The 23,461-nt window shown below is 36.8% G+C and overlaps 1 protein-coding gene across 3 annotated transcripts in view; it reads right to left on the bottom strand.

Annotated features, from left to right (window-relative positions):
• Nucleotides 1–23,461, bottom strand: part of Cfap61 (cilia and flagella associated protein 61) — a 257,942-nt gene that overhangs the window by 188,764 nt on the left and 45,717 nt on the right. For all 3 annotated transcript variants that reach the window (XM_015476914.2, XM_048811377.1, XM_048811378.1), the window contains 3 exons: nucleotides 22,579–22,738; nucleotides 7,330–7,421; nucleotides 365–436 (listed from right to left, as the gene is read on the bottom strand). In XM_015476914.2, coding sequence (XP_015332400.1) covers nucleotides 365–436; nucleotides 7,330–7,421; nucleotides 22,579–22,738 — 324 coding nt within the window. The remainder of the gene's footprint in view (nucleotides 1–364; nucleotides 437–7,329; nucleotides 7,422–22,578; nucleotides 22,739–23,461) is intronic.

Raw genomic sequence — 23,461 nt, 5'->3', positions numbered from 1 at the left:
TATATATATATATATAGTCTTAGAAAACTTTTACAATTCTTTTGTTCTTCAAAATGTTTTCTCTTTTGGCAATGAGAGGGAGAAAGTTATCTGCATTGACTGAAATGGTTGCAAATGATGAATAAAAATGTTACTTATGGTCTGAATTATGCAGGGGATACAAGACAAGGGATTAATCAATCACTGCAGGGTCAGAGTTAACCATGGGAGGCTTTGTAGAACAGGAGCAAGACCATGGTAGATATGAACTAGGAGAGAGAGGTGGAAGGTCTGGGAGAGTAACCAGCACATAAAGACTGGTGGGAGAGGTGGTGCTTCATGCAAGTCAGTTATTATGCACACAAAGGCCCTGCTCAAACCCCACCTGAGTTTCACTAATTCCACTTTGGATTGATAATACAGGTTCCCCAGATGCAGCTTCTTCAAGGACTTTTTCCTGCAAATGACAATGATAAAACACAAGGGTTAATTACATCTATAGTAGTTCAGAGCTGAAGCTCTTGAGCAAGCTGCCAATGTTCAGACCCTGGCTTCATTGCTTATTGGCTAGGAGGCACTGAGAAAGTTATGGACCCTCAGTTTCCTCATATGTAAAAGGGGGGCAAAACAGCATTTTTTCATAAGGTTGTTAGGAGGATAAAATAAAAAGAGAGCAAGAGGGAAAGAGGGACTTATAGAGATTAAAAATATTGAATGCTTGATAGAAAAATGATAGATGGTAGATGGATGGACAGATGCTTGCCACAATGAGAGTACCTCCTAATTCTCTGTACATGTTAATTATAACTCCTATTATTCTTATTTTTATGTATAACTTGAAAACTGCACTAAGTTCTTTTCTTTAAAAACCAATTTTATGTATAAATGTATAAATGACATAAAATAAACTGCACATACTTAAAGTGAGAAGTTTTGCATTTTGTATGCACCTGTAAAAATATCACTCCAATCAAAATAACAAACACATAATACAACACTGTCCAGTCTTTGATGTTTCTTTTTCTTTCTTTCTTTTTTTTTTTCTTTTTTAGTACTGGAAATTAAATCCAAGGGCACTTTACCACTGAGCTATATCCCCAATCCTTTTTATTTTAAGACAGGGTCTCACTAAGTTGCTTAGGCCTTTCTAAGTTGCTGAAGCTAGCTTTGAACTTACAATCCTCCTGTCTCAGCGTCCCAAGTCACTGGAATAGGCTACGATATTTCTCTGTGCCTCTTGCTACCATCTCTTGTGACCTTGATGACAACAGGCCAACATGGATCTCCTTTGTCCTATAGATTAGTTTGTATTTCCTGAAATTTTATGGTATCTTTTAATTTTTTTTTGACAGGAGGTCTGACTTCTACTTCTTTCAGCATATTTATTTTGAAATTTGTCAATATTTTTAAGTATCCATAGTGTGTTCCTTCTTGTTGCTGAGTACTATTTCATGGATGCAGATGTACTACACTTCCTCCACTTCCCACCACTCTTGGAATGCTTAATCTTTTTTATTTTGGTCATTCGAACAGATGTCCAGTTATGTCTGATTGTGGTGTTCACTTATACTTCCTAATGACTAATGTCATTTCACATCATATGTCTTCATCTGGAAAGTGTTTGCTCCAATTTCTTGCCCATTTTTAAATAAAAAGGGAGTTTATTTTATATTATTATGTTTTGAGAGCTTAAAAAATATCTTATAGAAACATACTTTGGTGAAATATATGATTTGTAAATATTTCTTCCCAGTCTGAGGCTTGTATTTTTCATTCTCTTAAAATCTCTTTCAATAAGTTTTACATTTTGATGACACCTAATTTATTGATTTGTTCTTATATGCATTGTGCTTCTGATATTGTATCTAAGGTAACTTTACCTAACCCAAGGTCACAAAGGCTTTCTCCCATGTTATATTTTCTTCTGTAGGTTTGGGTTTTATATTAAGATCCATGGTCCATTTGTAGTTACTTTTGGTATATGGTGTGAAGCATGAATTAAATTTTTAAATTGTTGTATATAGATATTGAATTGTTTCAGCTCCATTTATTGAAAAGATTCTCTTTACTATACTGCCATGTACCTTTATCAAAAAATTAGTTGTACATAAATGTTACATATAATTATATATATTTATGAGTATTTTTTTCTATTCTATTAATCTGTTTATTGACTTTGACACCAGTATTAAACTATTTTCATTACTAGAAGTTCATAGTAAGTCTTGAAATCAGTTAGTATTAGTCCTACAATTCTGTTAATCTTCTAAGTTGTTTGGTTATTATGGATCTTTTCTATTTACATATGAATTCTGCAGTTAAATTTTTAATTTAAAAAAGAAATTCCTGCTGAAATTTTGTTGGGCTTTTACTGAGTCTATAAATCAAATTAAGGAACTGACATCTTTACAATATTCTTTCAACCCATGCTCATAGGATATATCCTTGCTTATTTTATTTCTTCTTTAATATTCTCTCAGAAATGTTATGTAGTTTCCGGTGTGCAGGTCTTGAACATCTTTCAACAAATTTATACCTAAGTATATTCCATATTTGTACTATTGCAAATGGTATTTATTTCTATTTCTAATTGTTCATTGCTATGATATAGAGACACAATTGAATCTTGCATATTGATTTTACATATATTTAGTAAACTTGCTAAATACATGTTAGTGCTAGTAGCTGTTTTGTAGATTTTCTAGATGTTTATGTTATCTGTGAAATAAAAGTTTTAATTCTCTCTGTCCAAGCTGAATGCCTTTTATTTCTTCTCATGTCTTTTTGCAATGGCTCAAATCACCAGTACAATTGCAAGTAGTGAGAGTAGATATTCTTGTCTTGTTCTGGATGTTAGGATAAAAGTCATACCATCAAGTATGAAGTTAGCACTAGGCTTTTATAAAAACAAATTTCATCAAATTAAGTTCTCTTCTATTCCTAATTTTCTAAGAGTTTTTCTAAGGAATGGATGTAGAACTTTCAAATGCCTTTTCTGAGAAAAAAATGTGTGTTTCTTTTTTAGCTTTATTAATATGTTTAATTTCATTGATTTTCTTATGTGTAGCCAACCTTCCATTCCTTTTTATATATTAAGTTGGTTAAAATTTTTACTAGAATTTTTCGATCAATGTTCATGAGAAATACTGATCTGTAGTTTTATTTTTTATAATGTCTTTCTTGCAAGGTAATACACTTTACATGACTCGAATCCTTTTGAATTTATTGGGACTTGTTTTATAGACCAGAATACTAAAAGTTATATATGCACTTGAGAAGAATAAATATGTATTCTGCCACTGCTGAGGGAAGTATACAATTAAATGTCAATTTGGTCAAGTTTGGTCAACAGTGTTCTTAAAATAAAATCTTCTATATCCTAAACGATTGTCTTAGTTGTTCTGTCAATCATTAAGGGAAGAATACTACAATCTCTGTCTATTATTATTATGATTTTGTCTTTGCAGTCCTACCACTTTTTCCTTCAGGTGTTTGGATGGTCTCTTGTTAGAAGTATACATACTCAGGAATGTTTTGTCCTCTTGGCTTTGTCATCTCTCTGGCAATTAGTCTCTATTCTGAAAAACACTCTATTTAAGATTAATAAAGCCACTCCAGCTTTCTTTTGATGAGTTGTTAGCTTGGTACATCATTTTATCCTTTTAATTATACCTATTATATCTTTATGCTTAAAGACATTTTGGTAGTCAACAACATATAAAGGAGTCTTACCTTTTATCTGATCTATATCTGCTTTCTGTGTTCTTTGTGGGGATATTTAGACCATGTACATGTAATGTGATTGTTGATATGGGGGGGTTAAGTCTGTCATCTTGCCTTTTGTTTTCTATATGTCCCATCTGTTCTTTTTCTTTTTTCCTTTACTTTGTGCTTTATTTTGGATTAATTTTACATCTTTGTGATACCATTTTATCTTTTCTAGGCTTATTAAGTATGACTCTCTGAATTTGATAGATAACATCAGTGAGTTTTTGTTATGGTTTACAGTTTACATTTTTAACCTATCCCAGACTATTGAAGGTAACATTATACCACTAGAGATATAGTATAAAAACCTTAAAACTTACTTACATTTCTCCCTCTTGATTTTTGTGTTATTATTAATGTCATACTTTTTCTTTATATATGTGATAAACCACACACTATATTGCTCACTATATTTTGTTTAAAAAGTCAATGATCTTTGAAAGACATATAAATATTAAAAATAAAACCTTGTGTATTTATTCATTTTATCATTTTCAATTCTCTTCATCTCTGTTCAGATCCAGATTTCCATTTGGGTATCATTTTCCTTCTGCCTGAAGGATTTCCTTTAATATGTTTTATAATGTGGGTCTGTTGGTGATGAATCCTTCCGAATTTTGTGTGTAGGCACAAATCTTTATTTCATCTTTATTTGGGGGAGAGCTCAGCCAGTTGTTATGCAGCACTCATAAGTGGAGTGAGTTTGCCAGTGGCCCTGAATGTGGCACACATGAGAGGGGATGTGGGATACCTATCACATTTCACAGGTTGTGTGAGGATGGGGCTGCTCTTGCAGGCCGTGTAGGTTAGATGTGGCTGGTATAACACTGGAGGCAGGGTGCCTTTCCGTTTCCATCAGCTTTAAGGGGCCAGGCTGCACTAATGGGCCTGAAAAAGACCTTCACCACTGTTTAGGGGTTGTGCAAGTGAATTTGTGGCACCTTGCTGGACAAACTAACTCAGGAAAACTGCCCAGCTGCTTCTCCACTGTCTCCTTGCATTGTTCTCAACAAGAACAACTCTGTTGTCATTCTTACCTTTGTCCCTCTGTTCCAAACTTGTTCCTTCATGCCCAACCCCTGATGCTTTTAAGATTTTCTCTTTATCACTGGTATTTCATTATTTGATCAAGGTTGGCTCTGGTATAATTTTGTGTTTCTGGTGCTTGTTGTTTCTGGAACTTCTTGTATCTATGAGTTGTTTTGTTTTCCATCAAATTTAGGGATTTTGAGTTCATTATTTTTTCAAATATTTTTCCTACCTCAACTTCTCTCTTCTTTATAGATTGCAATTTCACAAATATTAAGTCCTCAAAGTTGTACCAAATCTCAGATACACTGATCTTTCAAAACAAAACAAAAAACGAACAAACAAACAAAAAAATTTCTCTCTCAAGTTCACTAACCTTTTCCTCTACAATGTTTAATTTTATTTCTTCGGGTGTATTTTTCAAATTATACTTGTGGTTTTATTTCGAGAAGTTTGATCTGGAGAATTTTTATCTCTTATATGTCTCTCTTTAACCTTTGGCAGTATGAAATAAAGTTATAATTACTGTCTTTTTGGTTTTGTCCACCAATTCTAACATCTGTTTCAGATCTGGGCAGTTTCAATTGATGAATTTATCTCCACTTTATGCACCATATATTCCCAGTTTCTTTTTCCTTTTTTTGAGTGCATAGTATTTTTTATTGGATTCTGAACACTGTGAATTTCGCTTAGTTGGGTGCAGGATAATGTTCTTGAATTTTGTCTGGGACTCAGTTAACTAAGTTATATGGAGAGTCTCATCCTTTTAGTTCTTGTTCTAAAGATATATTGCACAGGACTGGATCAGTGCTTTATTCCCCATTACTGAGGCAATATGCTTCTGTGCATTTTCCCAGTGCCTTATGAATCATAAGGTTTTCCAGTCTGGCTCGTAAAGACAGGAACTGTTCCCAGCCTTGTAGTAGCACTGAGTACTATTAACTCTAATCCTTTGGGAAGTTTCTTTCCTCAATCTGATTTAGTAGTTTCTTCATTAGTAGTACTCCTCTGACTGTTACCCAGCTGAATATTCAAAAGTGATGCTTGCTAATAGATGGTATGCTCTCTCTGTATCTCTCTCCTCTCTGCTACTCTTTCACACTTCAGTGAATTTAGTCTCCATGAACTTATAGTTCTGTCTCTTCATTTCAGGAAGTTTGATTGTTTCTCCTATCCTGTGAGATGGTGTGGAAATTCCCTCAAGGCAGTAAGCTGGGGCGATCATGGGATTCACTTGACTTATTTTTCACCACACTCAGGCATCACTGTTCTTTGTTACAGTGGGAGCAGTATTTTGAAAACTGTTGTTTTATAAACTATCCATTTTTGGTTGTTTCAGGCAGGATAATAAATTCAGCCTCTGTTACTCCATCTTGGCTAGAAGTACAAGTTCTATGTACCCCCCTCCCTTCCTTGCTTTAAATTCCATTAGTAGGTTCATTTCCTTCAATCATCCATGCAAATAAAAAAAACCTGAAAACTAAAATCACCCATGCCATATAATCTTTAAAGGGTTCTGCTCCCCTCTTAGCCCCCTCTTCTGGGATGTCTCCCCTCTTCTATTCCCATCATACTACAACCAGTTTCAGGCTGGTCTTAGTGGTACCCTCAGCACTTGTGTGGGCCTCTGATCTCCGTGCAGAAAATAAATCAGTATTTGAAATACGACACCCAACTAGCTACAGGTTGAGTTTGTTTGTAGTTTGGGAAATCAGCATGTATTTTTCCATACGGTCAACATGAAAATCAGAGAGGACAATCCAGGCGATGTAGTGCTAAGACTCAGGAAGGGACCTGAGTGGCCTTGTTCCTAAGAATATAAGGGACATACACTGAACCCATACAGGACCCAGAACCCAGAAAATGTGATTGTTTTTAATTATATGAAGTCATTAGCTGTCAGAGGTTAGCAGAGATGGAAAGATGGATGAATTCCGGGGTCCTCCCACCAAATCTTGAGGCCTCCTGTGTACCACACTCAGGCCCTAGGTATGGGTTATCTCCCTTATTAGGTCATGATAAGTGGGAGCAGCACACACAGAGCTCTATTAAAGTCATGCAGATATAGCAGGAGGGGAGGGACCAAGAAAGGTTACTCCTGAAACCAGGCAAGAGCAGTAAACCTGGCAACTATCCAGGGAGCTGTGGCAGATGTTTCTGTAGTTTATAAGGCCCAATCAGAACAGGAAGAAACATGCTGCCATATTTGAATATGCAGAAAGTGTGTGAGTCTCTTTAGAAAGTCCAGATTTCCTAGTGAGCTTCCAATAACAACTTTATTTGCCTCTTCCTCCTGAAGACAGGGAATGGGTAGGAATGAAGGTGGGGAATGATTAAAATCTTGTTCTGACATGTGTTCTGCACTATATCAGTGAAGCTTTGATTTGCCCACTATAAATGTGTGTGGTCTCTTCAGCCTTAGCTAGTAGGGCCTTTCTGTACCATGTGCTATAATTTTTGGTTAATGACCCCAGCACCAGAGATTCTCCCAATGCCACAAGTAGCCCCAGGCCCATCTCTAGGCCCCAGAAATGGGAAAATGGTCTCCCTTACCTGGATGTTCTCCATGGCCTCTATATATAGAGATTCCTCTGGATCCTCAGAAATTCTCTGGACTCCTAGCCTGTTACTCATGAACTCAGCATCTTTGAGAGAAAGAATAGAATAAGAACAGAAAATAGATGATAAATATCTATGAAAACACAGGAAATTGGGCAGCACGATCATGTATTTTAAACTATGATTATGTGAAAACTTAAATTTCAGAAGGCAGCAACTGGAGTTGAAAATAACACGTTCTTTCCAGCCCACTTCAATCCTGACTGTGACACAGAGGTTCAGGGAAAGTTCCTCCTCAACTTCTCTGATCCTTCCCCAGGAGAGCTATGAAGATGAACTGTTATGCATGATGGTCTTGGGCTTGAGCGTGGTACACAGGAGGCCCTAATATTTGCCAGTCACTGGACAATGAGATCCTTTGCTGGTATCCCCCTTGAAGTTTACAAACAACTGATTATGACAGAATTTAAAAGGATCTTAAGACAGAAGGTGGAAAAGACCACAATCAGCAACATCAGTGCTAATAGACTGCCAAGGATTAACACAAGAGCTGCTTTGTCTTTGTTTGGAAATACTGTGAAGTTGGGGTCTACCAGTGGCCATGAAATTCACTTTTCTATCTTGCAAGAATTGAGCTGAATGTTATTATTTTAATATGTCTGAAACATCAATAATCAGAATATTTAATCTTCATTAAAAATTACAATGAGCAAAAAATTCCCATTTTCTATAAAAAGTGCTCCCCTTTCCATTTTCTGTGACTGCAAGGGAACAATTTGGGAGACATCATCATCATAGGAATGCCTGCACTCCTTTTGTCTCACCCAGGGCCTACTCTGCTAGGGGATTCTTAACCATGACTCTGCTCTCAGTCTTTGGGCCTTATCTAAGAGCAGTCCCAGGATGCTCTAGCCAGATGCACCAGAGGACCTGAACCCTCTAGAGGCCTCCAGAGACACTGTGGCTTCTCTGTGTGTTTTTAACCACCCATCAGACACTGCAAGACCAGAGGCAGCTCAGTGTCCACTCTGCTTCCTTGGTTTTCTTGCAATGCCCACCAAGGCAACAGCCCCTACAGACACTTCTCAACCCAAATTACTGTATCACAAATGTTTCTTACCTATTTCTTACAAAGATATAGGGGATTGAAATAGATTTCCTTTATTGTTGTGAGCAAATGCATACAGAAATATGTTCTGTTCAGTAAGTTCCTATGTATATCACTCTTGTGTAACAACCACACAAGTGAATGAAGGATTTACAGCATGCAGAAGCTTCCCTTCTCCCTGACAAATCAATACAACTATTCAAACTTTTACCATCAATTAGTTTTGCTTAGTTGCAAACTTTTTGAATGAAAAAAAAAAACCCACTCATATCAATAACTCTTTATTTTAAAGTGGTACCTTTGCAAAAAAAAAAAAAAAAAAACAGATACTTCTCTAGGTGTGGTGGTGCACACCTGTAATCCCAGCTGCTCTGGAGGCTGAGACAGGTGGATTGCAAGTTCAAAGTCAGCCTTAGCAACAGTGAGGTGCTAAACAACTCACAGAGACCCTGTCTCTAAATAAAATACAAAATAGGGCTGGGGATGTGGTTCAGTGGTCAAGTGCCCCTGAATCCAATCCTCAGGATTCCCCACAACCCCCCCTCACAAAAAAAAAAAGAGAGAGAGAGAGAGAGAGAGATACTTCCTTCCTCCTTTAAGTTTTAAATCTGAAGAACTACAAAAAGCACAAGTAAAAGAAATGTAGACCAACACTGTAAATACATTTCTTTTCTAATTAGGATAAAATCACTAAAAAGTAAAAACATCTTAAAGAATGGATTCCATTGGCAGTGAACTGATGATCCTGATGACTTAACTATTTGACAGCCTAGTGCTCAAGAGACAATTACCAACTACAATGACTAATTGTCTTGACTAAACTGTCCTGAAGTGTTGCAGTTTATTATTAGGCAGCTGCCACCCTTGTCCCCAGAGGTGCCTGCATTTCAGAACTGGGCGAGGTGATGCTAAATCTCTCTCTGCAACCTCTCTTGGGTTTTGTGAAGTTTAATTAGTTAATGTTCATAATGCACCCTGAGGTCTTCAAATGTGACATGCTATCCCAGGGAAAAGTCAAGGCAGTGGTATTATATAACACACAACAGAAAACACCACTGAGCTGCAAGTTTAATTGTTATTTGAGTAGCTTAGAAGTTATAAACCAGTGATTTCTAGTAGGAGTGGAGGCACAGTTTTCTGGGGCTTTCTCTCTAAGTGAGACTGTTTATCTGAAGTTTATGTACCACAAAGTTAGTCAAGCTAGAAATTCAAATACCTGCTGGCTCAGGTACCTCCCACGCATTCAATGTCACATTCATAATTTTGCATTATGATCCTTACAGAGGGCCATGAATTGTCCAGACTTAGGATCCACTAAACTGTGGCTCTACACTATTCTTTATCTAATAGGACTAATATATAAGGAATGCAAAATAATATATTTTGAAGTGTTAGGAATAAATTATATATATATGGTTTCACATTTATTTTAGAGAATCATCAAAAATTCCAAGTATTTTTTTATGCAATGAAATAAACTGATCCTAAAAGAGCAACTATGGAGGAATAGTCAGTAAACAAAATTTTAAGAAAGATAAAAATGAGTGGGACAAAATTTCTACTAAATATTATGGCATATGAAGACTGGTTATTAAAACAGTGACCTATTGCAGTAGAAATAGAACAAAATGGAATAAAAAAATAGAGCCAGATAGTTATGAAATGTTGATAAATGTTAACAGTGGCATTTAAAATTCATGAAGAAAAGAATAAACTATACAATTAATAGTGTTGGGTAAGAACATGAGAAAAAATAAATTTCCACCTCTATTTCATACTAGACACATAAATCATTTGCAGATAGATTACAACTTGAAGGATTAAAAAAACACTTTGAAATTACTAGGAGAAAATATAGGGGAATATTTCATAACCTTTTGGGTGGAAAAGCTTTCCTTAGAAATGTGGAAGGCAGAAGTCAAAAAAGAATAATAATGACATATTTAGCACACCAAAGTTCTGTTGGAAGAAACCCTTTACAATTTTTTAAAAAATAAGTAGATATGTGGAGAAAATATTTGCAACACCTATAATATGCCAATGATCAAATTCTAGGAAACAGAAAAAACAGACAAAGGAAGAGAACAGACTGAAAATACAAGTGGCCAATAAGCATATGAAAAGTGTTCATCCTCAAAAGGATTTGCAGAAATAAAGTTAAAACAATGCTATCTTCTTTCAGACCTATCAAATTGGCCAGTTTAAAACTGACAATAATAAGTATTGGTACCACCATGTTTAGTGACATGTATCTCCAAATCCAGCAAGAACAATTCTAGGAATATAGCCTCACAGAAACTTGGAAAGGGGTCCAGAGAGATATGTACAAGGACATTTATGGGTATTGTTTACAATAACAAAACAACACAAACAACCTAAATATCTTTCAAGGACCAATGTGGTACATTCCATAGAGCAGAATGCCATCCAGAAAGTAAAAGGAAGGTTCTGGACCTAGGCATATCAACATTACTAGATCTCCAAAAGTTGAGTGAAAAAGCAAATTTTAAAACATTATATACCCTTGTGGACTATTTATGTTTTTTGAAAACCGCTTTTCTATGAAAATATGAACCCCATATGAGCATATGAAAAAGAGATATGGGAAAATACTAAACACTAACATACTAAAGTTACAATAGCTATATCTAAAGAATGTAGGAGGAAACACAATTGAAAGTTGAGCAAAAGGAATTTATCTGCATTATCTTATTTATATTTTTTAAAGGAAGACAGTTTTCTATATGGCTAATGCAACAAAAAATTCTAAGAAAGTTTAATTATTGTTATAGTTTATATTTGGAATATCCCTCATGTATTGAAGCAATGTAGAAATATTCAGAAGCGGGGCTTTTATCTCATTAACCTGTTGATGGGTTTATAATTGAATGGCCTATTGAGAGGTGGTGCAAGGCCTAAATCTCCTGTCCTCCCTCTCCTGTCCTACTTTGTCTCCTGCCACTGTCTCTCTTGATGCTCCAGCAACTCTGAATTTGTACTTTTCTCCAATAAGCATGGTCTCAAACACCCCCTTATTCTGCATGCTTTTTTCTTTCAATAAACTGAAAGAAAATGTTTCAATTTCCTCACTCAGACAGCTTGTTTTAGTCAGCTTTTGCATCACTGTGACCAAAAGAATGGACAATAACAATTTTAGAACAGGAAAAGTTTATTTGGGGCTCACAGTTTCAGAGATCTTGGTCCATAGATGGCTGACATCATTGCTTTGGGTGTGGTAGAGCATCATGGTAGAGGGTGTAGAGGAAGAAAGCTGCTCAGTACGTGGCAATCAGGAAGCAGAGAGAACTCTGCTCACCAGGGACAAAATATAAATCCCAAAGGCACATCCCCAGTGATCTACTGCTCCAGCTACACCCTCCCTGCTTATAGTTACCACCCAGTTAATCCTTCAGTGGATTAATCCACTGATTAGGTTACAAGTCTCATAATCTATCATTTCACCCCTGAAAAATCCTTGCATTGTCTCACACATGAGCTTGTGGGGATAGCTCATATCCAAAACATAAGACAGCTCAAGTTGTTCCTGAGTTTTAACTCAAAAAAGTTTTTCTTCTCTATGAAGTCTGTGCTGATTAATGTTCCCAAGATGATCGAGTTGTAATTCTGCTATTGTTTCTATCACAATTTTTTATCCTTAGGAGGAGTTATCCCCCTGTAGATTTGTTTATCCTGCATGTTTATTTGGCCAGTGGATGGTACTACACTTACCATATAGACAAGGCTCCTAAAGTCTGGAATATGGAATGAACTCAGAATTTTCCTAATGACTGAAAAAAAAAAAAAAAACACCAGCAAGAGAGTGGTAATAAAGTCCATAATAATACCAAGAAAAATTTTAGGCAGCCTCATAAAAGAGGACAAGGGTTTGTTTTATATTTTTCAATTAAATTCCTCCCATCTAAGATGTAGCACAAACTTTAGGTTTTACAGTATGATAAACTTGAGCTCAAAGCATTAGTAATTCTTAGATTATTGACTTGAGATGAGACTACAGTTTGAGCCTCCTTCAGGAAAACAGATAACCACTGTTATTTTTCCAACAACAAGATAACTAATGCTAAATTTGAGTTGTCTCCTCAGGTTAGGAGGAAGATCAAGACAAAAATCATCAGCAACATTTTTTTGTGTGTGTATGTGAACATGGGTTGTAATGATGATATGAATTCTTTACATTCTTTGGATTCAGATCCTTTACCATGTAGCATCCTGTACTCTGATTCTGGGCTCAGCCATATAACCTGCTCAGGACACATGACATGTATTGATACAAAGCTCGACCTGAAGAGGTCTTTCATGTTTCTAATTGTTCTTTTGCGCTTCTACCATCACCATGAAACATGCCCAATATAGCTTGCTAAGGGATTAGAGGACTATGGAGCAGAGAAGGGGGTAGCCGAGATCAGCTGATACCCAACCAACCTAGGACATGTGAGAAGACTCAGCCAAAATCAGCAGAGCTGCCTAACTGACCCCAGACAAAAAGAACCATACAAGTTCTTTGTGATATTCCACTTTAGTTTGTAGTTTGGTTGTTTGAAGCATTATTATGGCAATGAATTATTTATGTAGTAACAAAATATAATGGAAAGAAAATACCAATTAAATTTATATACCACTGGTAAGATTAATAAAGAATGACAGTTAAAGATTAAACCACACAGAGTAGATTCTCTGTCTTCAATGCAATTAGACTAAAACCTAATAATAAAAAAGATAACTAGGATATCTTTAATGGATAAATAAAATATACTACATACATACAAAGGAATGTTATTCAGCCTTAAAAAAGAAGGAAATCCTGCAATATGTGAGAATATTAAGGAAACTTGAGGATATTGTGCTAAGTGAAATAAGGTGGTCACAGACAAATAATGCATGATCCATTTATGAAGGTGTCTAAAACAGTCAAATTCATAGAAGCAGAGACAATGTAGAGATCAGGAATAAAGAAACTGGGCTGGGATAGAGTAGAATACTTGCCTACCATGTACAAGACCCTTGGTTTGATTACCAGAACCACAGGAAATAAAAAATTATTATAGATCTCTGCACAGATGAGAATAGCAGAAATAATTTTAAGTTTTTACCTAAAAGCATCACTTTAATCAAGTGATCAAAGTGACACACATCATCAGTAATGGAACAGACTAAAAATGTGTCATCCCAGATAAGATGAACTGAGAACTCAAAGTGCCCCCTACACAACATGGAAATCATCATGAACATAAAGTAAAGTATGCTCTCCAAAATTTATGGGCCTACAATCCTCAAAAGTATCCAGATCTTAAAAGTCAAGGAAAGACTAAAGAACCATTCCAAACTTAAAGATAGTAAGACTGTTATCGTTTAGACATGAGGTATCCCCCAAAAGCTCATGTGGGAGACAATGCAAAAATTTTCAGAGGTAAAATTAGATGAGTTATAGTCTAATCAGTGGATTAATCTATTGACATTGATTAATTTATTCATGTTAATGCCCTGATTTTGGTGGAGGTTGTAAAGGATTATGTCCCCCTGTGAAGGAAGTATACACTGAAGTATTCAAAGGTGACCTAGTATTATATTGCTAGCTTACTTACTCTCAAAAAAAAGTACATTCATCTTGTTTGCAAATTTAAGGCTGTTTCTATTTAACTAAACAATATATAATTAAATTAAATTAACATTCCATTTAATTAAGGGTCTATACACTTTTTAAAATGTATAGAACTGGGCCCAGCATCTTAGAGAGACCCTGTCTCAAAATGAAAAACAGAAAGGACTAGAGTGTCACTGGATTCAATCCTCAGTATCAAGAAAATAAATAAAAAAATAAAAAGAGCACTACTTCCATCTCTCTCTCTCTCTCTCTCTCTCTCTCTCTCTCTCTCTCACACACACACACACACACACACACACTTATTCTTTGTGTGTGTGTGTGTGTGTGATTTGCTTATTTTTCTCTTTACTCCAAGCTATTTTGTATAGATTTAAATCAGCATTCAATAAAAATGTTTGGAGTCTTTTTCCACACAGAATTGGATATATATATTCTCTCTCACACACACACACAAATACACACCCATTTCTACAACTGCATGCTAATGATTTCTTTCTTTTTCTTTTTTTTTTTTTTTTTGTGCTGTGGATTGAAACCAGGGCCTCACAAATGTTAAACCACACTCTTCCATTGACTTATACTCAGAATCACACTAATAATTTTTAATCTTCATTATACTAAATGAGGCTTTTCAAGAAAAATCAAATTTACTGTCACTGATTCATAAAGACCTGAGTCTATTAATAACCTTGAGGGAAAATGGAAAAGTTGTCAAAAATGCTTCTATGTGTCTCTCCCAAGTTTTCCACTGAGCAAGCCCATGCGGCCTTGGAGGTCTGGAAACACCAAAAATTCAAGCAAAATGCAGTGGGGAGAAGGCTTGTAACCCAGTAAAAAAATAACTAGCTTCATGTTGTGCATCAGAATTAATAAATTTTCCTTTGTTTGTTGCTATGTGCAAAGACTGTGATTTTTAGTAATTGCTTCCTTAGTTGCTTTGCTCAGATTAAATTTGGCCCATGATATTTTAAGAGTCGTCAAAAACCCCTTGTAAACAGACAGAACTCACAGTGACCCCCGTGCAATGGGTACAGCCCACCAACAGCCAATTTAATCAAGGGGAAATTCAGAGTATTCATGGCAAGCAATTGATTTTCAAGAGAAAAGTCAGCGGGATCAAACAGCCAGTTGGGATGAAAATCCCTTGAATCACCCCTATCACCGTGTTTTCTAGCAACCAACTCCTGCTTCCATATAGTGTAATAGCCAAATTACTATAATTATCCTACAACACAAGTGGCATATCAACATTATTTTAAACATGGATTTTTTTGCATAATCTTTCATTATTATCATTCAGCCTCCCATTTGGAAATGGAAAACAACAACAAACTGTGATCTACCCCCAAAAGAAAAAAGGTCACCAGAGAGAATAAATAAAAGGGTTATTTACATGTGAATATGCTGAGATGTGTTTTACAGTCAAATACACTCTTGAAATTCATTAAATGCCTTCTCCCCTGCTTCATAAATATGGGCAAAAGAGACATCGCCTACTGAGAAAATAATCCCAGCACATAATGATCATAACGAATAAAAATAAAGCCACTTTTCTTTCAAAGACCTCCAGGCCCTATATCAAAATGTGTTTGTAGTTCCACCATTGTGAAATGAATCTGACTGCTGGAGAGCAAGGCTGAGTCATATCACAGGTTTCTCCCAGGGCTGAAGAGGAGAATAGGAATGTGGATCATAGTGGCTTCCTCTCTGCAAAATAATAGGTTCTTAAGTGGTTGCCATCATTTGTTGCTGCTGTTGTTTTTGAAGATACTGGAAAGGGCTTGGGAACCAGCATTGGAATGAAGAAGGAAAATCGGCAACAGGTTTTGCTAAATAACCATAAGGCTCACTCAGGGGGCTTTTAGGGCTGTGTCCCTAGCAGCAAGCTCTGGGTTTCAGGTCTGGCTCATATTCTTCCTGGGATAATACAAACTCAAGGGCTCAGCCCTATAGAACCTCTAGACAGATTGTCAACCTTAAAGATAACCAATTCAGCCTAGGCATAGGACTGGTATTATTTATTTTAAGTTATTATTTATCAACATCTCTAGCAAAGCACTAAATTCACATGGTTAATTCTAGAAAACTGAAGTTGGCTAAGAGTAGCTAAAACTTTGGAAGAAGGCAATCTGGTTACCTTCAGATGCTAAAGACATTGAGTGGCTTAAAAATAAAATACAAATTATGAATTAGAAACAAATTTAAGTTGATACATTAGGCTTTCCATCATTAAGTATATCAGACATTGCTGCCACTATCTACATTATTGTCATAGCTTTGCAGCTAGAAGGCACAGAAGATCCATACTGCCAAACCATAAGGAAAGGAAAGGCAGAGGGAGGAGGGAGAACTGAGATGCTAAAACTCAAATCATAGTGGGGGAAAAAAATGGCATATTGGGTGCCAATAACATGGTGTGGCCTCTAAGTGAGAGATGGGAAAGGGCCCTAGAACTTGTCCTGTCTCCTGGGAAGTGAGGTGGCTAGGGGACTGCAGGCTGAGTAGAGCTCCTTTCCAAGGGACATCTAAAACCCACACCAGAGCAGAGAAACCCACTCAGTGAGAAATGGAGTGGTGGGGGAAGGGAGTCATTCCAAGGACAGAGGGCTAAGTGACTGCAGCTTGTATCCAGCCAGGGGAAGAAAGTCGGTTTATGAAAGAACATAAATATTACTGAAATGCCCCCCGCCCCAAACATAGCACACAGGAACCAGGGAAGGGAGGGAGATACTATGCAGCTGCTTCTTCAACTGTGTTCTGTCTCCTCCCACCCCACTATCCCAGAACTCTATATGTTGAAGTCTGAACCCCTGGTACTTCAGAACAGGAAGACTATTTGGAGGTAGGATCTTTAAAGAGATAAGTTAAAATGAGTTCACTGAAGTGAGCCTTAATCCAATATTACTAGAGTTCTCTTAAGAATAAAAAATCTGGACACAGGTGGTTACAGAGAGAAGCCCGTGTGAAGACAGGGACAAGTTGGCCAATGGCAACCCTAGGAAAGAGGCTTCAGAAGAAAACAATCCTGCTGAAACACATTGATCCCAGACTTCCGGCCTCAGAATTATGAGACAATAAATTTCTGTTTTTTTAAACCATCCTATCCATAGTACTTTGTTATGGCAGTCATAGAAAATTAATATAAAGTCCTAGTGGTTCACTAGTTAAATGACTAGAGAATATGACTAGTATTCAAAAAATGTCCTGAGATATATAATGCAAATACATTGGCAGGAATATTGCCATGCTCCATAATGGGTGTTTCATTCATATTTGGAATCTGTGCTAAGAGAAAAATAAAGTAAAATAGAAGGGGACTGGGAATAAAAAATGGAACTTAGGATGAGAGGATAAAAGACCTGGGAGTATTTAATACACAATAAATAAGAATTTGGTCATTATTTTTTAGCTCTGGCACATTGAGAGTGATTCCAGATGTTTCCCAGCTGAACAGAAGAGGGACAAACTATGGTAAGAAGCAAATGTAAGTTCAATGAAAAGAAATTAAATAACACATAAAGAAATATTTCCTGACAGAGGTGATTTTTAAAATAATATTAAAGGTGACATTGCTGTTTTAACATGGGGATGTTATGAAAATTATTATTTTGAAGGGCCTTTTAATGTATAATAAGCAACACCTCCTAGATAGCTTGGTTACAAGGGGTTACTCTAATTATCCTTTTGAAAGCCCACAATTCTGTTATATAAAATTAAATTTCTCCCTGCCAAAGAGCACTTCAAATTCTACAGAGATTTTGTAAGGTGGGCCCCGGGTGTGTAATGAGATTTACAAGTCTGAACCTTGCAGGGGTCTTTTAAAAGAGATTTGTGCTGCCCAGAATACACAGGCCTACATGAGGAACAAAAGTTTTGTTTTGTTTGCTTGTTTTTATTTTTTTTTTATTAACTATTAAACGTGGCGATGCCAATACAGCTGTGGAAACACAGGCTGTGTCCTATTTTGCTGTATGCATCATCAAGAAAATTGCTAGCTCAATTCTGATTCCAAAATCATTATTATGATGATGTAGATAAAAAAAAGACACAGCTTGATTTGCAAATGCCACACAGGGCCAGTGGTGTGGCCAATTGGAAAAAAAAAAAAAAAAAAAACATCATTTGGGGCCCTTTTATTGTTACCAAAGGAGGATACTCATTAACTGCCAGGCATATGGAACATCTTGATGTGGTTCCATACTTTTTCCAGAGACTCTTATTTTAAAAGGGGTTCTTATTATATTAACATTTAAATAATTAGTACAAAACATTTAAGGGGTTCTCTTAGTACAATCTCCTACACAAGCAGAAAGCCTTTTTTTCTAATATGTATTACTGTTTGTGAATTTTTCCAACTTTCCAGGAACTTGCTACTTCTCAACTAAGTTCTCCACTAATTAAAAAATAAACTTTTACAAGTTTTTCCCTATATTGGGACAAAATCTGCATCCTTAGAACTTGTTCTCATTGGTCCCAGTATAGTCCTAAGTTCCAATACATAAAACTCAAAATTTACAAATGTGAAGATATGCAAAATGGGGAGCATTTTAACTCAGGTAAAATACAAACTGAATGTGCATAGTTAAACTTTTTAGACTCAATGGAAACATAAGGCTGAAATGATGAATAACAGTAGGCTAATCATAATGTATGTAAAGAACTAGAAAAGGAAAGCTGCCATTTTAGCTAAAGAATGTTCAGTCTTGACATCTTTCTGCTTGGAAGGGTTGAGGTTGGTGTGCAATTGCAAGTTCTCACAGCTGGTGGACCCTAACTCCACTCCATTGTGGTTAATATACATAAATGATTTCACAGATGGTAGGAAAAGACCTGACCAGTAGTATTGCTTATCTGGGTTCTCTTCAAAATAGACCTTGATCCAAAAATTCAAGTACAGCCATTTATTTGGGAGTATTTGGAGAAAGCTTCCATGAGGGAATAAGGATTCGACTTAGGAAGCAAAGTCGGCTCCTGGAGTGTTAATTTCCTGGCACTTCCCACTGGTTTCTACCATGGGTCAAAGTGGTCTTCCATGGTTCTGGAAAAGTTCACACATACAGAGGCGAAGATTCCAGCAGAAGGAAGTTGTGCACATGCGTGTGTACATACACACTATAATCTGAGGGATATGGTTGGTCCACTGATAACTCATTAAAGTAACTATTCATTAAATAACTCACTGACCTGGAAAAAACTGATCTTGTATCTAGTGAAGCAGACCATATAGCCATCCAAGATAAAAACTCACCTTGGGCTGGGTATGTACTCAGGGGTAGAATGGCTGCTTACTTAATCATACTTAAATAAAAGAGGATAGTAAGACACCATGCCCTGGAAAGCATCTTTCTATTCCCCTAAACCTAGCCAAGTTAAGGGAACAATGAGAGCAAGTTTAGGCTACATACTACTCTCTGTCGGATACATACTATCTTGAAGGACAATGGCTTTCTCTCATGTATGCTGGAAATTAAGTCAATGTTATCTGTAAAAAGCTACTATTTTGCATGTTTGCCAGGACAGCTGTTCTTTGGGATGTTGGTCATATAAGGAGCAAAAACAAGTTAATGCTGGTGACACCACTGTTTTTGCAGCTTAACTTATAAAACCCCTCCCCTGTGGTAACTGGTGTGGATCAGAGAACTAGGGAGAAGTAAATGCTGTCCAGATCATGCCTCTAGTGCACTTCATGCAGCAAAGATGCACCTGTCCAGCCTGTCACCACTGGACTTTCTGGCAAAGCAACTGTCCAGCATGTTGCCACTAGAACATCCCCCTGAGCATTTCTCAATCAACTTTGTCTCATATTCCATGTCTCTTGGCAACCTATTCTACTGCTTTAGCACAAGCTGAGCAGTAGATGGTACCAATGTATGAGGCAGAGGGTTCTATCCCAAGCAACAAAAAAATAAAAACATAAAAAGTCACCTTACCAAGATTGTCACCTTGAACAGAAGCAGAAAGAGACTGGATCTGAGTTCTGGGTCAGCCTATAAAGAGCTTTAAAACCTGGATGAGCTTGGACAGAGGTGAAATGAACAGTACTTTACCTGTCCTAGCTCTTCTACAGCAAGTTTTGAGGATAAAATGAGAAAATATACATATGAAAAACCTTTGAAATGGAAAAAGCACTAAACAAGATACAAGATATAAGGCACAACAATGTGTGTTTATTTGAAACAAGAATTCTGGTTCATATTTTAGGGAAATTATGTTTCCTTTAACTTGGGACTTTCATCAGAAAAAAAATGTCACAGTAGATCACAGTACATTTAGAATTTTCTCTGGAGCCTCATTCTTTGTTGTTGTTGATATGAAGACGGCAGCAAAATGTGTTGATGACTCTTTTCTTAGATATAATGAGCTGTTGATGATTTGTAAATCCATCCCTGAGTTATTTGGAAGTCTACAATAGTAGTTCCCTGGTGAAAATTTCATGAAGAATCATCTTTGTATCTGTGAACATAAAGCTGATTTTCAAAAATAAACAAGGTCCAGAAGATAACAAGAAAAGTTTTCCTATTTCTTTCACTTACCAAGCTGTCCTAGAGCAACTGATTTTAAGCAAAAATCCTGAGGGAAGTAAAGAGAAGCAAGACTTGGGGGCTTTTGTTAGACAAAGACATACATATGATTTTAAGTCAAGGATTCTGTTTAAATTTGAGTCCTCCCTCATTAAGTTTCTAAGACAGGAATTTTCCATTGATTCTATGTAGGGAATACCAGTAGCATCAGAGGAACTTGATGGGAGAGATTCTATCTTTTCAGCTTGTTTGTAATAACAGCAGCCTGGAGAAGACAACTTAAAAATTTGTAGGAGTTACTGTGGACTTGGCACTGAGCTAAGCATATCACAAAACTTCTAATATTTAACCCCCCCAATACTTATTTGGGTTAGATACTATTTTTATCTCCATTTTATATAGAGAACATTGAGCCATAACAAGGCTCCTATTTGGTTTCTCATTGGATAGTGGCAAATTAGAGTTTAGGACTATCTCATGGAGAAAAGCTCCTTCAGAACACTCCTATGATGTCTCTTGTCTGAGAAGCCTGGGCAAGCTGACCTTCACTATAAAACAGTAATGACCTCAAATCTTTTTTATGAAGGCTGTTGTCATCAGTACAACAAGCAAGCACTTCTCCACCCATGGCCTCACAAGTTCTCTGTGATGAGTGTGTAGAGCATGCACACTCATGCACTTGGTTTTCCCATCCAGGGGACATGACCAGCCAAATCATCACCTTCTTTTGTCTAGATTTCCAAGTCTATGCCACAAACCAAAGTATTCCTTTTCCTGTATTTGAACAATCTTGGTATACTCTTTCACACAGGAGAAAGCAGAGCAATTCAAAATACCCTGATTCTGCCCTGGAGAGATTCAAATAGGTGAAAGGCCAATCACAAAGAGTTAACTCTGCTAACAATGAGGATCAACATTTACTGAGCACTGAATTTATTTGAGAAGCACTCTACATGGCTTATCTGGGTGAAACTTCAAGGCTCCCTTGCGTGGGAAACATTACTATTATCTCTACTTTGCAAATGAAGAAACCCAGGTTTAGAGAAGTGAATTAACATACCCAAAGTCACTTGCCTGCCTGCATGTGTCTGCCATAAGAACACACTTCACTGCAAAGATACCCATGGATGTGGTGAGCCCTTGTTAAATTAACACACAGATGTTTGAGCTTACCTCATTCTACTTGGTGAAAATCCTGACACAGACAATATTTCAAAGTTGATTTTATTATTTCATGTAACTAGAAACAAGTTAAGCAAGTTAAAAATGACAACTTGCAGTAGACCTATTCTAGGTAAGATTTTGTCAAAGACATGAACACAGAAGCATTAATTGCTGGGATTAATATTTTAAAAATCTTTTGAGTTCCTTTTATTTATTTTTAGTTTTAGTTTTTGGTAATGCTGAGAATAAAACCCAAGGCTTTGAACAGCCAGGAAAGTACTCTACCACTGAACAATATACCCAGTTTCTTGAGTTCTTAATTTGAAAAAATCATTTTTTCTATTTTGGCTAAGCATGTGTGCCCATGTGCACATGTGTGTAAAATCCTGAAATGCCAGCAATTATTTTACCAAAATTTATTTTTAACAGTGCATTCTGAATTTGGGAGCTCTTAGCTGCAAGGCCAACATATCTAAATATACCAATGCACTTTTGACCTTCTCTGCCCATAGATATTTGTATAAGGATGTGATTAACCACAGAAACTACTCCTAAAGGGGAGTGGAGAAGGAAAAGCAAAATGCCCTATATAGTTTTATAACTTAGCAAAGAACACAAATATGGGGTCTGGGGTTGTAGCTCAGTGGTAGAGCACTTACCCTCCATGTGTGAGGCACTGGGTTCGATCCTTGGCATCACATAAAAACAAATAAGTAAAATAAAGATATTGTGTCCATCTACAACTAAAAAATAATTAAAAGAAAAAGAACACAAATATGTCCAAGGCATGGATTTTATTTCTTGAGATGCCCCTGAGATAGCCACAATACCTTGATCTTCTTGAACATCTATTTCTTGTGGTGTTTCCAGAATGTCATCAGGATGTGGGACACAGAGTCCATGGAAAGGCCCCAAGTCGAAGCACTCGTGCAGCAGGGGCAAGTTCACTCTTGAGCACACACTCATGAACCCGACAGCTACACCTTCCACCTGGAACATCCAAAACACCTGGTTACTCCATCAGACCTCAAGTGATTATCATCATGAAACTTCCATGAGCCCTGGGCACGTGGTCTGATGAGGACTTCACAGGCACTTTGAGTTGTTTAAGAGAGAAAGGAGTATCTTCCTTAAGTAGCTCTAGTGTCCAGCACAATGTAAAGTACATACAACATGTTCAAAGAAACGTCCAACAAGAGACCACTACAGACAATCCTAGAGGTGGATAAGTAACTTAGGGAAGTTGCCAGAGAGTTCTGGAGAGCGAACTATTGGAACTTACTTTCTTAGCCAATCTCTCTGCCTGCCCCAAATCCTCTGTCATCTGGTGTCTTTATCATTTTATCCTCCTACAAATCCTATGCTTCCTATGCACTTTCCTCCCGTCATGGTAAGATGGATCATTGTTCCAGTGCCCAAATGATTGGTCCTCAACAATTCATGATTATTAGCTCCTTATCATGTAGGAACTCTTCAATTTCTCTTAAATTTGTTTATTTGTTGATTGGATGGTCTGATGGGAGGAAAGCTGAGGAAAGGTTTGGTGGGAAATAGTTGTGTGAACCTGAGTAAGGCCAGGCGGGTTCACTAGATGGCTCTGATCTCCAAATATATCACTGCTCAGCATCCTAACAGACATAGGGTTTTGATGTTCTTGCAATGGTCCTATGACTCTGGGTCCTTGATGAGAGATGCATAGGTAGGAAATGGAGT

Source organism: Marmota marmota, unplaced genomic scaffold, assembly GCF_001458135.2.
Source record: "Marmota marmota marmota unplaced genomic scaffold, marMar, whole genome shotgun sequence".
Classification (NCBI taxonomy): Eukaryota; Metazoa; Chordata; class Mammalia; order Rodentia; family Sciuridae; genus Marmota; species Marmota marmota.
This window is presented reverse-complemented; position numbering and strand designations above follow the sequence as displayed.